Source organism: Dreissena polymorpha, chromosome 8, assembly GCF_020536995.1.
Source record: "Dreissena polymorpha isolate Duluth1 chromosome 8, UMN_Dpol_1.0, whole genome shotgun sequence".
Taxonomy (NCBI): Eukaryota; Metazoa; Mollusca; class Bivalvia; order Myida; family Dreissenidae; genus Dreissena; species Dreissena polymorpha.
The window spans coordinates 24,190,566-24,204,832 of NC_068362.1; the positions used below are offsets into that span (position 1 = coordinate 24,190,566).

Sequence of the window (14,267 nt, forward strand, 5' to 3'; positions counted from 1 at the left end):
CTGAAGTTAATTTTCATTTGTGTCCATGTTGAATTCACTGGTATGTATTAAACATATTATGGTGTTTGTTCAATTTGAATTTATCCAATATTATGAGCCTTTACAACATACTTTAAGTGTCGTTAGGTGAATCACAACATCTTTGTATGAAACAAGTTTTGTTTTATAATTTAACAAAGAAATAAATCTCAAGAAAAGTAATTTCTTTAATTCAAACTTTGTGGTTTCATTTGTGACAATTCAATTCACACACTGGCGTAGGAAAATGAAAAGCTTCATATTTGTCAAAAAAACTTTAAATGCTTTGAAAATCAAAATCATTTGTATAGAATGAGTAATGAAAAAAGGCAAGTACAAATGTTATGACATCAGTCACTTTAATGAATTTATCAAACATCGCTTATTATTTTCCGTTATATGTTGGAAGAAATGCAAAGCAGATTGACTGTTCTCTGTTTTGACGTCTTATTTTAAGTTTACATAGATAACGATGTTATGAAGTGTTTGTAAAACAATCTTCAAGAAGTTGTTGACTTATTCATAGAAGTGAAAACTTAAAACCTGTAAGCCTAAAACGTATGTCTCAATTAACACCATTTTTAAAGTACAATATCTTATTTAATAGAAAATTTAATAATAAAGTATGATTTGCAATACATGTAATTAAACTTCTTCATATACATTCCTTTATGAAGATACTTATATGCGCATTTGAAATGTGGAACGTATTATGAAAAAGCCTGAGACATTTAGATTTGTGGCGTCCAGAAGAACGATGTCCCCTCACTCAAATAGTTAAGTGACATAACGTTGGTTGGAATATATATTGGCCTGGTACGAAAATCTGGAAGGTCTCTTGAAGCACTTCTGAATATCAACAGGCCCTTGATTAACAAGAGGTCATATTAACATTATCTTTTGTAAGATAAACTCAAAAGTTTAAATCAAAAAATTATGAAACTTAATGATAATGTTTAGAGTGAAATAAACAGCATGTTTGCCTGAAGGACCTTTTAGTTTTCAAAACTTGCCAAATTAGCCTTGTCGGCTCTCTAACTCAAGATAAATAGAATCAGGGGTGGTAGTCCAGAAACATCTTAAGTCAGTTCTTAAATAATTTCACTTAAGTTCAAAATTACAATGTGTTGTATTTCTTTACTAGATAAGGAATCACATGTTTGTTTTGGTATTCCTAAAATAACATTGACATAATGATGTTATTTTAATGCAATTCTTGATGCCAAACTACTGCAATAGAAAATGAAACACTCGAGAAAATGTCCAAAATTAAGGATAAGAATGAAATTTAAATTAAGAGGCTTCTGGAACATAGTTGGCCTAACATTTCCTGAAATCTTACATCTGATGGCATTTCTCAAGCATGACTTCCTTTTATGTTATAATGATTTCAAATACATTAAAAAAAATTGGAAGGGATGTCACCCTCTGAGATGCTTGACGACCATGTTATAGGTCAAACATTCAATGAGTGCATTTTGCTTTAAAAATTAAGGTTACATTGCCTAAATTGTAAAGTATCATATACTATTACTGATTTTACTCCTAAACTGATTTATATTTGATACTTGAAGGGGTATCTCATTTTTTAACTGATTTTGGCTTTTCAAAAGTAGGTCAAAGGTCATCAAGTGCACTTTTATAACCCGTATAGAACGTGAATTGCAGTGAATGTTAAAACCAACCAAAGATCCATGTATTATTATATTTAAACGTAACTTTTCAATGAGAGATGGATACTTTGATGATGGAAAGAGTATTTCTCTGTTGTATTTTAAGTGACTGTTCCTAACTTTGTAAATTACGTTACCTAAATTAAAAGAAAAACAATGTTCATTTTTAGACTTTTAATACTTATTGCGTTTTTTAATATAACAACATTTTATAATAAGAACCAAACTAATTTCTGCATGATCCTATCAATACAATTACAAGACTTAAAACAATGAAAGAATAGTTACAAGTAAACATGTGTGATCTACGTTACAGTCTAAATATATATATATTGTTTTATATGCATATTATGCTAAATACTATTTTAAATAAAATAATTCAGCTCAAATAGTATACTTTAATGTAGTTCTTAATATTGTACGTTCTATAATGTCATATTAATGCAAAATACGTTATTTTTACTTCACTAAATTAGAATTAATTGTAATAGATAAGAATAATGTAAAACATAAATTATTTTACCAAAAAATGTGATCTATTTAGTAATATATTTCAAAATCTTGAATCTTGAAATAAAATAAATTAGGTTTAAACAGCCATTCGCTTCACATGCGCATTCAAACAAGCATCCTTTGTCAGCTCAATATAGCACTTACATCGTGCTGTACTACACTTTTTTTGAGAGCCACGTGATACTTAATGGACACATGCTGCAGGGACCTTTGGTTTCCTCATCCATACCGGTTTCAATGAATTTTCTTCAAGTTTTCTTGCGCCAAAATCAAGTGGATCATCAGGCTGAAAATCCTTATCTGTGGCATTTAGCCATATCTTTGCCTGATAATTTTCCCTTTTAATGTGAAGTTCAAGCGCATCATTTGTAGGGGGTAACAAATCCAAACTCTTCCTGGCTTTCAAAAATAACCGATACCTCCATGTGTCAATGTTTGGTGGGTGGTCCTGACAGCAGCCATACAGCAGACACATAAATTTGATAACTGCTAGAGCATCAACATCTCTACCAACACCCTCCAATGTATCAGGTTGTGCGATATACTTCACCCAGTCGGTTTTCTTACTGAATTCCATTTAGAGCAGATGTGGTGTCGCATCCTGTCAATTCGTGAAACCCCAAAATGTTCCTTCTGACATTGAATCAACATCACCTGGAAAACCACCTCCTGCAACTATAGTTGATCCTGCTGGAAGATTTTCTTATTTTTTTAGGCAATTCGTTGGAGAGAAATTCAGCCAAGTCTGCTTTATTATCATCGTGTGTGATATACTGTTCCCATATTTGCGGAAGGGGAACGTTTGGACTTGTAATGAGCTTCCTAATAGGTTAACGCTTTCCTTTCCTCTTAACTCTCGTTGCCTCTTTGATAGATTTACTTCCAAAGTATCGATTAAAAGTCACATCAACTCGGGTAGTGTTTACCTTGAAATGCCTTAAAACAGATGTAACAAAAACAGTTGCATATTGTCCAAATGTTGGACAGTCCTTAGGCTTACCTAAACTCTGTATTTGCGTGTGTCCATCAATTATTGCATATGTTGCATCAGTCGTTTTCTGAACAATTTGAGGCGTCACTATATCATTGTCCTTTGTAAGCATTTTGAGTATGTTTGATTTCTGGGTTTCATGCATTTTCCCACTAGCCTTTGCACATGATAATGGCACATCAGAAATTTCATGTTCTAGTACAGATGTTGTTTCTACGGCTATCCCTGAATTAGCTGCCTTGAAAAGTCTCTACATTAGCTTTCTGTCAGTCTTTAAAATCTTTGTCACTTTCTGCTTTTCACTGACTGTCTTCTTATAGAGATATGCAACAGTTTTTGGACTGTACCTTTTGAATAGTAGCATAAAACTCAACATTCTGCTCTTTCAGCCTTTTCTCTGCAAATTCCTTAAATAATGTTTTACCTCGACTTTCACAGGTTTATAAATCATCTCTGATATCATTAGTTGCAACGTCCTTAGATGCTATTGAGAACAGTCTGTTCTTCCCTTCATGCACTCCGAATATATCATATGAACCAAAGAGCTGTATCATTTTTTGATGCACTCTTCCTCTGAAGAAACTCTCGAACGAGTTCCATCTGCTCTGTTCTTGAATATTCCAATATTTTCGACATCATCATGTTGATTGAACAATTTCATAGTACTATTGGAAACCTCAGATCTTACTGACCACGTAATACAAAACCTCTTGCCTGGTCATGTCTTGTTATTCCAATAATACCCCAGTCGTTTTACACATTCTGTTTATCTTCTCAGTAGCTTGGTCGACAGGTACTCCGTTGAATGCTTTTTCCTTCGGCCTGACTACAAAGTGACCTTCAATAAACTCTTTGAACACTTCAGGTGCAACATATTCTAATGCTTTTATGTCTGCAAGATATACAGGAACCCAGCGGGCATAGTTTGTGTGGTCGTACACCATTAGCCACGGTAGCGTCTCGGAAAAGGCTTCAATATGAAACAGCCAATCGCCTATTCTTTGCGCTTTAATGAACTTCATAAGGATGTAAACCAAATGTAGGTAGGAATTACAAAGAGAAAAGTTCTTCACTTCACCTTTCTTTTTGTCGAATTTATCTAGTAATTCACCTATTTTTTTCTCCTTAACTGCTTCAAAAAGATTATCATTTGTTTCACGAAAATCATCTCGGTTCAAGCGACTTTTCATTTCAAAAGCAACCTCTAACTCTCTAACTTCATGTTCAAGTTCTGGATTTTTTTTCCCTTAGATTCTAACCACTGAAGAAAATATATTAATTTTAACCACCAAATCGCCTCATATGCAAGCATATGGCCCATAACCGCACGATTATATGCATTTCCCTCCATAACCTTAGTAACAGCATTTGGTCCAAATACACCTGCTTCAAGAAATACGTCCTCCAATCCTGAACATTCCATATGTTGACCGATCGCGCAAGGGAAATTGAAGCATATATAAAGTCCTCCCATCATGAAAATAACATTCTTGTAACGTTCTTTATTTGCGTATAATATTGCTTTGCCTTTGCTGTATAATGGCTGTTCAGCAGTTATAACAGTGTATTTCTGTCCAACATGCCTACTTATTCCTTCAAATCTATTTATGATAGTTACGATTGTGTCGTACTCTTCCGCCGGTGTACACAGAATAGATGGCATTCTAGGTCTGGTTACACTATGACTTTGTTGATATGTTGCTTCATTATATGCGCCCCAGAGCGGTACACACTGTTTTCCAGATGATGACTGTCGAGAAATTAGCAAAGCCAAAACTGTGTCATCTGTTATTCATTTCGTATCGATTGTCCAAGTTTTCATATCAAGAGCCGTGTAGGTTTCTGTTGGCACGCTTATTTGCTGACATTTTGGAATGTTCGATGGTTTGGTATACATCCATTAGCTCTCTGTCAATGGGCTTTGTGCTATCAATGTTTTCAACAAACCTACTGTCGGAGTTTATTGTTCATCTGTTTGAGGTTGCCATGCCAAAACTTGAGTACTGTGAAATGTATTTTTTCCATCAAGGGTTCACTCTAATACATCTATATTGTCACAAGAGTAGTGTGTTAAGACACCCGGCGCGATTGATGACGGAATGAATAAATACCCGTTTTGTCTGTACTTATCTAGAAGGTTATTAGCAATAGCATTGTCAAATTCTCTTATTGTTACTATGGGAATACACTGATTGGCTGCATGGAACAGATGAACAAGTGTATCTGAGCGAGTTGCTTGATGCAGCCGAAGTCCAAGTCAAACATATTTAGGAGTCAGTTTCTTCCATTTAGAGACACCGTAAATAATATCCTGGTCAACACTCAAAATACGTTGAATATTTATCTCACTTTTTTCATATGTTTCTGAACTCATATTTTTTTCCACTGCCGACATACCTCCAAACAAAATAACCAGAAACAAATACAAACTATTTGGAATAATGTTCTGCACAGTCTCTCCGTTGATACTTTGCCACTTTGCTTCATGTCCGGGAGATTTCTCAAGGTCACTTCTTATTTGAAGAGAGACATGGATCAATTCTTGAAAGAGATTTGTGTCTTGCATGAAACGTTCACTACTTTTTTCTCTGTCATCTGATAATTCCTCTGATTCAGACTCTGAACGGCTAGCAAATTGATCGGATCCAGTTTCCCGGTTTAACGAATGACTTATCACATAATCAGAACCGTCACCGGGGTACATAATCAATGTCATATGCTGTTTGAGTGGAAGGACAAATTTAGCTTTATCGCTGAGCCTTGCTTCTATGTCACAAAAAAATGACTGTCTAAGCGAAATGTATCTAGCTGGAATTTGAGAACCAATATTTTTTTAATATCTGTATATGTTTTTCACACCATTACCATATCAAACACATGACCATGCTAACCGTTCAATAAAATGTTCCATAGCAGCGTCAACTTCGCTTTTTGCTGAGGACGACTTTTCATTTGTTCTCCGCTTGAATTCATTCAAACATCTGTTATGATACTTGCCTTCAGCGGTCATAAGATCCCCTATTCCCTAAAGACGAGCTCTCATTATATCATCACATTTTGCTCGATTTAGAATATCACTTGATCGGAAGAACTGTTGACCTTCGTGTAATTTTTCATTGGTATCCTCCTGACAGAACATGCACATTTACCAACTGATAGGAGGATTTGAGCGCCGTCTAAGTTGGATTGTTAATTGTTCTTCATCGTGATTTTCAGTTGTATGACTGACCTTTAGCTGCTGCTGATATCGTCTCTCAATGCGCGATATAGTAGTTCCTGACGTAAAAGCACTGTAACAACTTTTGTGCCATTTCAGATCAGACCTACTTGCCCAATTGTCAGAGTCTATGAACCTTTCTAATCTATCAAGTGTTAATAAATAATTATCATTGTGATATTTTCGTCGCAGGGCAAAGCTATCTTTTAATTTTCTTGATGCAGGTGTTTGGTAAGTTCGTATGATATCATTTTTCTTTTTATCCTGTCAAATAATGCACAGTTTAAAGTTTGTGGAAGTATCTGCTTTCCTTTTTATAATTCCCATTGGTTTTGGACTCGTTATATTTTTATTCAGCCATGGATCCTTACCTGAAAATACACAATGTATACCAATATGTTTTAAGATATATGACAACCATTTACTTAAGTAATTGCACTGTTTTTTCTAAAGATTCTAAATGGTACATTGGTCTCATGCATATCACAAGTTTTGTACCAAAACCCAGGATGTCATTTCAATAATTTATTCAGTGTTAAAGTGGCATTCCTTATATATCTTGTATTACAATGCCAGGAAAGTCATGATTAAAATGAGACATTCACAGTTACATTATACAATATGAGATCACACAGTGGCATACATTTTAAAACTAAATACTCAAATAAAACGGGCAAAGTGCAATATATGACCCCTCATGAGCATCTACTTGACTGGAAGGGATAACAATTCTGAATAATATATACCTTAAAGGGGCCTTTTCACAGTTTTTGGCATGTTTTGAAATACTTCATTAAATGCTTTATATTGATAAATGTAAACATTGGATCTTAAAAGCTCCATTAAAAAATCAAGAATAAAATTTAAAAAAGGAAAAAAAAAGTAGCCGCAGCTGGACTCGAACCAGTGACCCCCGGAGTCCTGGAGTAACCTGAAGTAAAAACGCATTAGCCCGCTCGGCTATTCTGCCAATCATACTTAATTGAAGTATTTTATGCATTATATAAGCAATCTTCGTAGTTTGACAAAATTTAGCGACAACAACAGAACTCTTCAAATTATTCAATAATTAAATTGAAGCGTTGCAACGCTTTATAATTTTTAGGGTTTTAAATCGTCAAAAGATGCATATATTGGCTATATTAGACCATGGTAAATGTTCAGTAATACTGTTTCCTCACAAATATCATAACTAAAACGAAAATTTGCGAATCTGAAACAACTTTTTGTCAATTTACCAAACCGTGAAAAGATCCCTTTTAATGCTGCATGAATCACTATCAATTGCTACTAATGAGTCTTACTTTTTGCTAGATACAAATGGCATTTCCATTTCAGGGGCACTTACTCTTCATTAACTTTCACTTACAAAGCCTGGCTATTTTCTGTATTGGGTTTTCTGTACAAGCATGAAGTCAACAGGGATTTGATCAGCAGTATAAGATATATGCAGTTTAAACAGGGTGAAGAATGTACACTTAAAAACAATCTAATAAGGTACTGAAATACACAAATGAGTTTCAGTCTTTTTTTAAGCGTACGTTGTACTTCGTTATATTTATATAATGGATCCTTTTAATTTGTGTTTTATCTTTACAAATATGTTTATAGAATCAACAAAATTTAGAAGAAACTAGTCCATTGTTTAAAAAATACTTTTAGAAAATATTTTTTTATTATGTTGCTTTTCAATGCCTGTTGTCATGTTTATTTTGGCATAAAAGTGCACTAAATGGCCTTTTGACCCATATAAGTAAACACTAGAATAGATCAAATTTTAATTAGATCAATGCAGGTTCTTTTTCAGACAATATTACTGCCTTAAACTTTTCAATTTCGGATATAAATCACAATGAGATGCATTTCATCTCCTAAACAACTGAAAACTGTACCCATTGACCTTTGACCTAATAAAAGGATGTCAAGCACCTGAGAAGGTGACATCTCTTCTAGATTTTCAGTAGAGGGAATGTAGATACCAAAAAACATAAAAAGAAGCCATGCCTAAAAAATGCCAACCAACTTTTTTTCCAGGCTTTCTTAGATGCCATTGTCGTGAACACGAGCAATGTAAGGCAGACGGGTGGTCATGTAATGGCGAGTGCGCACCGGGAATGTTCGGACCAGGATGTCAATACGGTAAATATATTGTCTCATGGATGGTTTGGATATTGAAGGGGAAGAACGTCAATGATGCAACAGTCAGATTTATACGAGGTTTTGATATGGCGATGTCATTATAGTGAAGATGGCGGAAATTTTATGAAATTTTCCGAACAAGCGGCACTGAAGTTGTATTCAGGTCAGTGGTGCAGGCGAACATTCAGCTGAGGATAGAGTTTATCTTGCTGGATCGCTTAATGACACCACTATCCCATTTGTATATCAGGGGATGACCAAATTACGGTTGTCGTCGATTAAGAAGCTAATAAATAAAATATAATTGTTAATTTCAGACAGGATTCAAATAAGCATTATGGTTCTACAAAACTATGGTCGGAACAATAGTAGACTACAAAGTTCCAGACGTCGAATTTTACTTTATCGAGTAAAGCATTTTAAAGCAAAATAAACGTCTATGTCATCATGGTTTACCAGCGCAACAAATTGAAGACTGATTACATTTTTGTATTAACGACTCCGATGACCTTATGTGGATTAAGCTTAACAAACACCAATAATTTCTAGATGATTCGTTTGTTGCATAAAGCTACATAGTTCTATAATCGAGTGCGATATTTTATTTCTATGACAAAAGTTATTTTGATAAAATATTGGTATTTATTGTCGAAAACACGTGTAGAATAAATATCAAATAATATTGTACGATGGATTTTAATAATCGTGCGTCTACACTTCCATATAATTCCATAACGATGTGGTTAACGTTTGTTAACTTGACCAGATTTTCTCAAGACATTTGCGTTTATATCAACGTAAATTTATTTATCGAAATATGAAAGAGTCTTCGAATACAAAACGAAAAAGAACAAATTATGGAATTGGCAATTGTACTTTTATTGGCAACACAATTTTGGAAAACGAATTATACATAAAACTTATTTAGGCACAAACAGTAAAGAAGATTGAAATGAGAACGAGTACAGGTTTGTACGGAATAAAGATTACACAGATGATTTCGTCGATAAACATAGAAGTGAAAATATTCAAACAAATTCTTTCTCAATTTTCGGCGCATTTGACCGGTTTATTGGACAGGATCTGAACATATGTATAAACGACTTTGTTGAAATTATTTACGGAGGTGCATGTCCATTTTGAAGAAAAAATCAATGACTTCTTTTGATCATTATTTTGAGCCTCATACATGTACCGTCTACTTATGTTTTCTAGCAAATGATTCGAACTTTCTATGCATAGCAAGCATAGACACAATGTTTGAATGTGTGGCTTTCTTGCTTATTTGTTTTCATTTTTAGAAACTTCATTCGGTTTATGATATACATGTCTTATTATGATTTACCCCTGTGTATATTTTATAATTGCATACACTTTTCCTGTAATCGTTTTTATTACGATTGATTTGTTAAACATAATATAACGTATATGATCCGAAAAGGACATTCGCATCGGCCATCGGCATAATCCCCCCCCCCCCCCCCCCACACTAATTTATGTGTTCAATATATACTGGGATATCATAATGTCTCTTCAGATGTATCTAACATTTGAACAAAACTGAACATTCGCATTCGCATCGGCCATCGGCATAATCCCCCCCCACTAATTTATGTGTTCAATATATACTGGGATATCATAATGTCTCTTCAGATGTATCTAACATTTGAACAAAACTGAACGAACGTCTCAAAGTAATAAAGGCGTTCTCCTAATAAAGGTAAAACTTATATATAAATGCATATGTAGAGTGTGTTTCTATAATTTAACATTCTAATCCGTATGATTTGAACGCCCCACTTCTTGGGAATGAATGTTGTATAAATATATGTTTATATATTTATTGTGTTCCATTTGTATTTATGTTGTCCCCTTGACGTATTGGATTTGTAGCAGGCGACACAAAAGTCTTACTCAGTCTAATAGTACAAAACTACTGGGTATGTGTAGCAATACATAAATTTACATAATATACACGGCAACTTTTAAAATTTAAAGTGACAGTTTACATTTTCTTTCAAAATATTTTGAAACTTAACGTTAACTTTTTTAAGGGTTAAATAATTTTCACGCAAATAATTGAATTTTATATAAAAGTCATTGTACAAGAAGTAACCAAAATAAAACATGTCACCAGCCACATACTGCCAGGCTTAGCACAGAGGCTATAGTTTTCAAATTGTTTTTTCAAAACACTCCCATTTTCTTTTCTGGCGCATATTGTAGAATATTGAACAACATGCACTGCATCCAGGTCCTTTCTGGTATGAGGTATACTGTTCACATGTGCTATACAGAATGAAAAAAATCATAAAATGGTCTATAGTGAAGAGTTATTTACATTCAAACTATAATAAAAGTGAATCTATAATCAATATACATTGGGATCTGACAACAGGAAATGGACTGAAAAGTCTGCTTTTGTTAGCCTAACTCTGCATGGTGATTGGTCTGTTATTGTTCTGTAGGACGACTATCTGGGATAAATTAAAGAAGACAAAAGTACTATTTAAAATCCAAATTAGCCCCCAAAATAAGATACTTCCCATAAGTGATTATTATACATAATAACGAGCAAATACTGACATAATTAATACTCATTTAATGTACAGTTAATGCAAGCTCAGTACCTTGAAGACAGAATACACTGTTGTCTGTTTGAAGCTTTTAATTTCCAGCATTCGGTCGTGGAGAAGCCCACTCTAAGTTGAATTGTGCCATATGGGGGACATTCATAACCCTGAAATCGGTCTGTTTATAACAATAAGTTACATAAAAACTTAATTTATAAGCATTGCATTGCATATGTTATATTAGCACAGCAGATTACTATTTATTGTAGTATTTGTTTTCTTTCTTTTTTTTAATAACCAGATTTATTCTGCAAGCGAATTATGTCAGTTAGAAATCTATGTTCTTTGGCATGGCAATTTTTTTATTAGATAATGAAGACTTTGTACCACATTAAAGCTTGTTTCATTTATTGTACATAATGATATATCTTTTTGAGATTGTCGCAATGTGCACCACACATAAATACATAATTTCCAGTAAAGTGTTACATGAAATACTCCTGGTACGAAGTCCGCAGGGTATGAACTCCCGAAAGATAATTCCGTTTTATTTATATCTATTAAGCAATTGATAAAGACACCTTTTGAATTATTCCAATCACATCAGTTAAAGATTTACTTAACTACCAACTTATTGCACGGATTGTTTATCTTAATTTAAACTCCAAATAGCACAAGCAAAATTTACACCACGAAAATATATGACACATCGTTGCAATAGAAATTATTTGCGAGCAACAACATCTTTCATCCTATACTTTTCATGATTCTTAAAAAGTGTCTACCTGTCTGTTCGTTTTTAACTGTTTCCCAAGTGAAACAGTGTATAGTAAACTCTGCAGACCACAGTAATTTTCGCCAAACGATTAACGATTTAAATAAAATAACGCCGGAACGTCATTTCCGGCAAAATCGGCATTTCCAGTCATCTATTTTCACGACTTGTCAAAATGTCGATCCGTGACAAACGCGGGCGTTTCCAGAAATTTAAAGTGAAAGAAATAATAATTGTAGACAGCGACTACACTTCGGGAGTTTATATAAACGCACAGAAACAATGTCTAGAGAAGAACGTGCCCAGTGATAGTTGGAAGGCTAATTGAACTTTGTGTTTTGTTGGAGAAGTTACGGTTTTGAAAGAGCTGTGGTTTTGGACCGGTTCCATTGACAATAAACAACATTGAGGGAGAGCCTTTACGAAGTATTTGGCTAGTTGTATGTAAGGTGCACAAACATTGACTGTATGGTTGTAAAAAAGTGCCTCAATGCAAAACCCACCACCTACCTGCCAAGAAGTGAAAATAAAAATCAAAACGCATACCATGTTTTGACATCAACACAAAAACTTGACACAGGTAATTGTCTATGCTTACTTTTTTTGATTATATTAAAGAATTGCACTTATAATTTAATATTTGATATAGGCATTGGTTTTTGTCTTGTTTTGTCAAACACATTTTATTGATTCTAAATTTGCTGTATATTTATGTGTATTTTTGTTTTATTAATTCAAAGCCACAGTTCATAATTTCAATGCACTCAAGAATGGTTCTTTGTGACATTCAACTGTCAGATTCATGGAGGTTTATAATAAATACTGCACCATGAAATTGATAATCATTTTACAAAATTGACCTGTACATATTTATTTATAATTATTTATTAATCAAGTTTGAAAGTGTTCATCATATAAAATAGTAGTAATGACAGGCTTTGTCACGAATGTCTGAATTATTAAAAGCGATGAAACTTACACACTTTGGATTAGTTCACACTTACTATTAAACACTTGCGTCAGGTGGTACTCCTATACAAGTGCTTGTTTATTTGTCCTCAGTATAGAAAACAATTGTTTTGTTAAATAACGTGAAGAAAATGTTGTCAATTATAGTAAATTGTAGATGTCATTTCTTTCCAGGAAAAAGGCAAGGCGAGGAGGGAACTATCGGGGGCAGTGACCATGTAAAACCGTCGAAAAGGCATGTCTGTTGCTCTGGATACTGCATGGCATAAACGGGTTTTTGACAGTCTAAATATAAGTTAATTGTAACAAACACTTCATGTCAAGCAATACATTGTCAGTGAAGCAAAAATATACATTTAATTTTGTTTAAACATATACAGGAATATGTACGTCTGTCTGACCGTCTGTCTGTCAGTTTGTTTTAAACTTTTGAAATTTTTAAGATATCAACTTCAAACTTAATGCATGAATAGTGCACACACATTATTACATATGTACAATAGCTGCATTTTATATTTCCCCTTTTCAGTTGTCCTTGTTTTACTGTCCAAGTTAGTTGTCAGCGGTGATATTTAGTTCTCTTTCAGCCACAGTTCTAGTTGTATTATAAAGTCAAATAATTTTTTTAGCACACACATTCTTGATGTTCAAGCAAAAGTATGGAGGGAAGATAGTGAAGTATGTCATGTCTCATCGTATCTGTGGAACGTGCCAGTGGTGGCGAAGAAAACGGACAGGCCAGGTTGTACGTGCACATGACTGTGTCCATAATCACTCTGTCAGTGTACTGGAGTGTCAGTGGTGAGAAGGGACTTAAGGAGCTTATTGAAGAGGGCACGCCTGTTGAGATTTTAGAGGGTGATGGGGACAATAATTTAGTTTTTCGCGTGAAAAGGAACTTAAACCTTACACTACAGAAACTGTTTGATAAAAGTCATGTCAAGAACATTTTCATAATGAAAAACTCAGACTGTCAGCCCAGGGTCACCAATACCAAGAAGGTTTTAGAGACACTTATTCCAAACCTGGCGGAGTTCTTAAAAAATCGGCCATGAAAATCATGTTTTTATTTTGTATTTAATAATAAGTTTAAGTTTATCACTAATCATTGATGAAGCTATTTTCCTTTTAACTGGTATGTTTTAATGATTTAATGTGCTATATTTATTAATTTTGAATTGTTTTATTTCCCCTGTCATATGTTCAAGTCTTTTATATATTGAAGAACGCATTTCATTTGTAATTTCAAACTAGGGTAGCATTTTGTAGGTTCCATGTCACGCATGAGATGAGATGTATGTATGTTTATGAGTTTATGATAGATGGATAACCTTGATATGATGCTGTTTACGTTTGATTCTTTTTCAACATGTTAGTCGTAATTTCATATTAATCTCTG

At 33.9% G+C, this 14,267-nt stretch overlaps 1 protein-coding gene across 1 annotated transcript in view; it reads left to right on the forward strand.

Annotated features, from left to right (window-relative positions):
- The window catches only part of LOC127842835 (fibrillin-3-like), a 145,606-nt gene that overhangs the window by 105,178 nt on the left and 26,161 nt on the right, over positions 1-14,267 (forward strand). Inside the window, exon 45 of the mRNA XM_052372586.1 lies at positions 8,447-8,551. Coding sequence (XP_052228546.1) covers positions 8,447-8,551 — 105 coding nt within the window. The remainder of the gene's footprint in view (positions 1-8,446; positions 8,552-14,267) is intronic.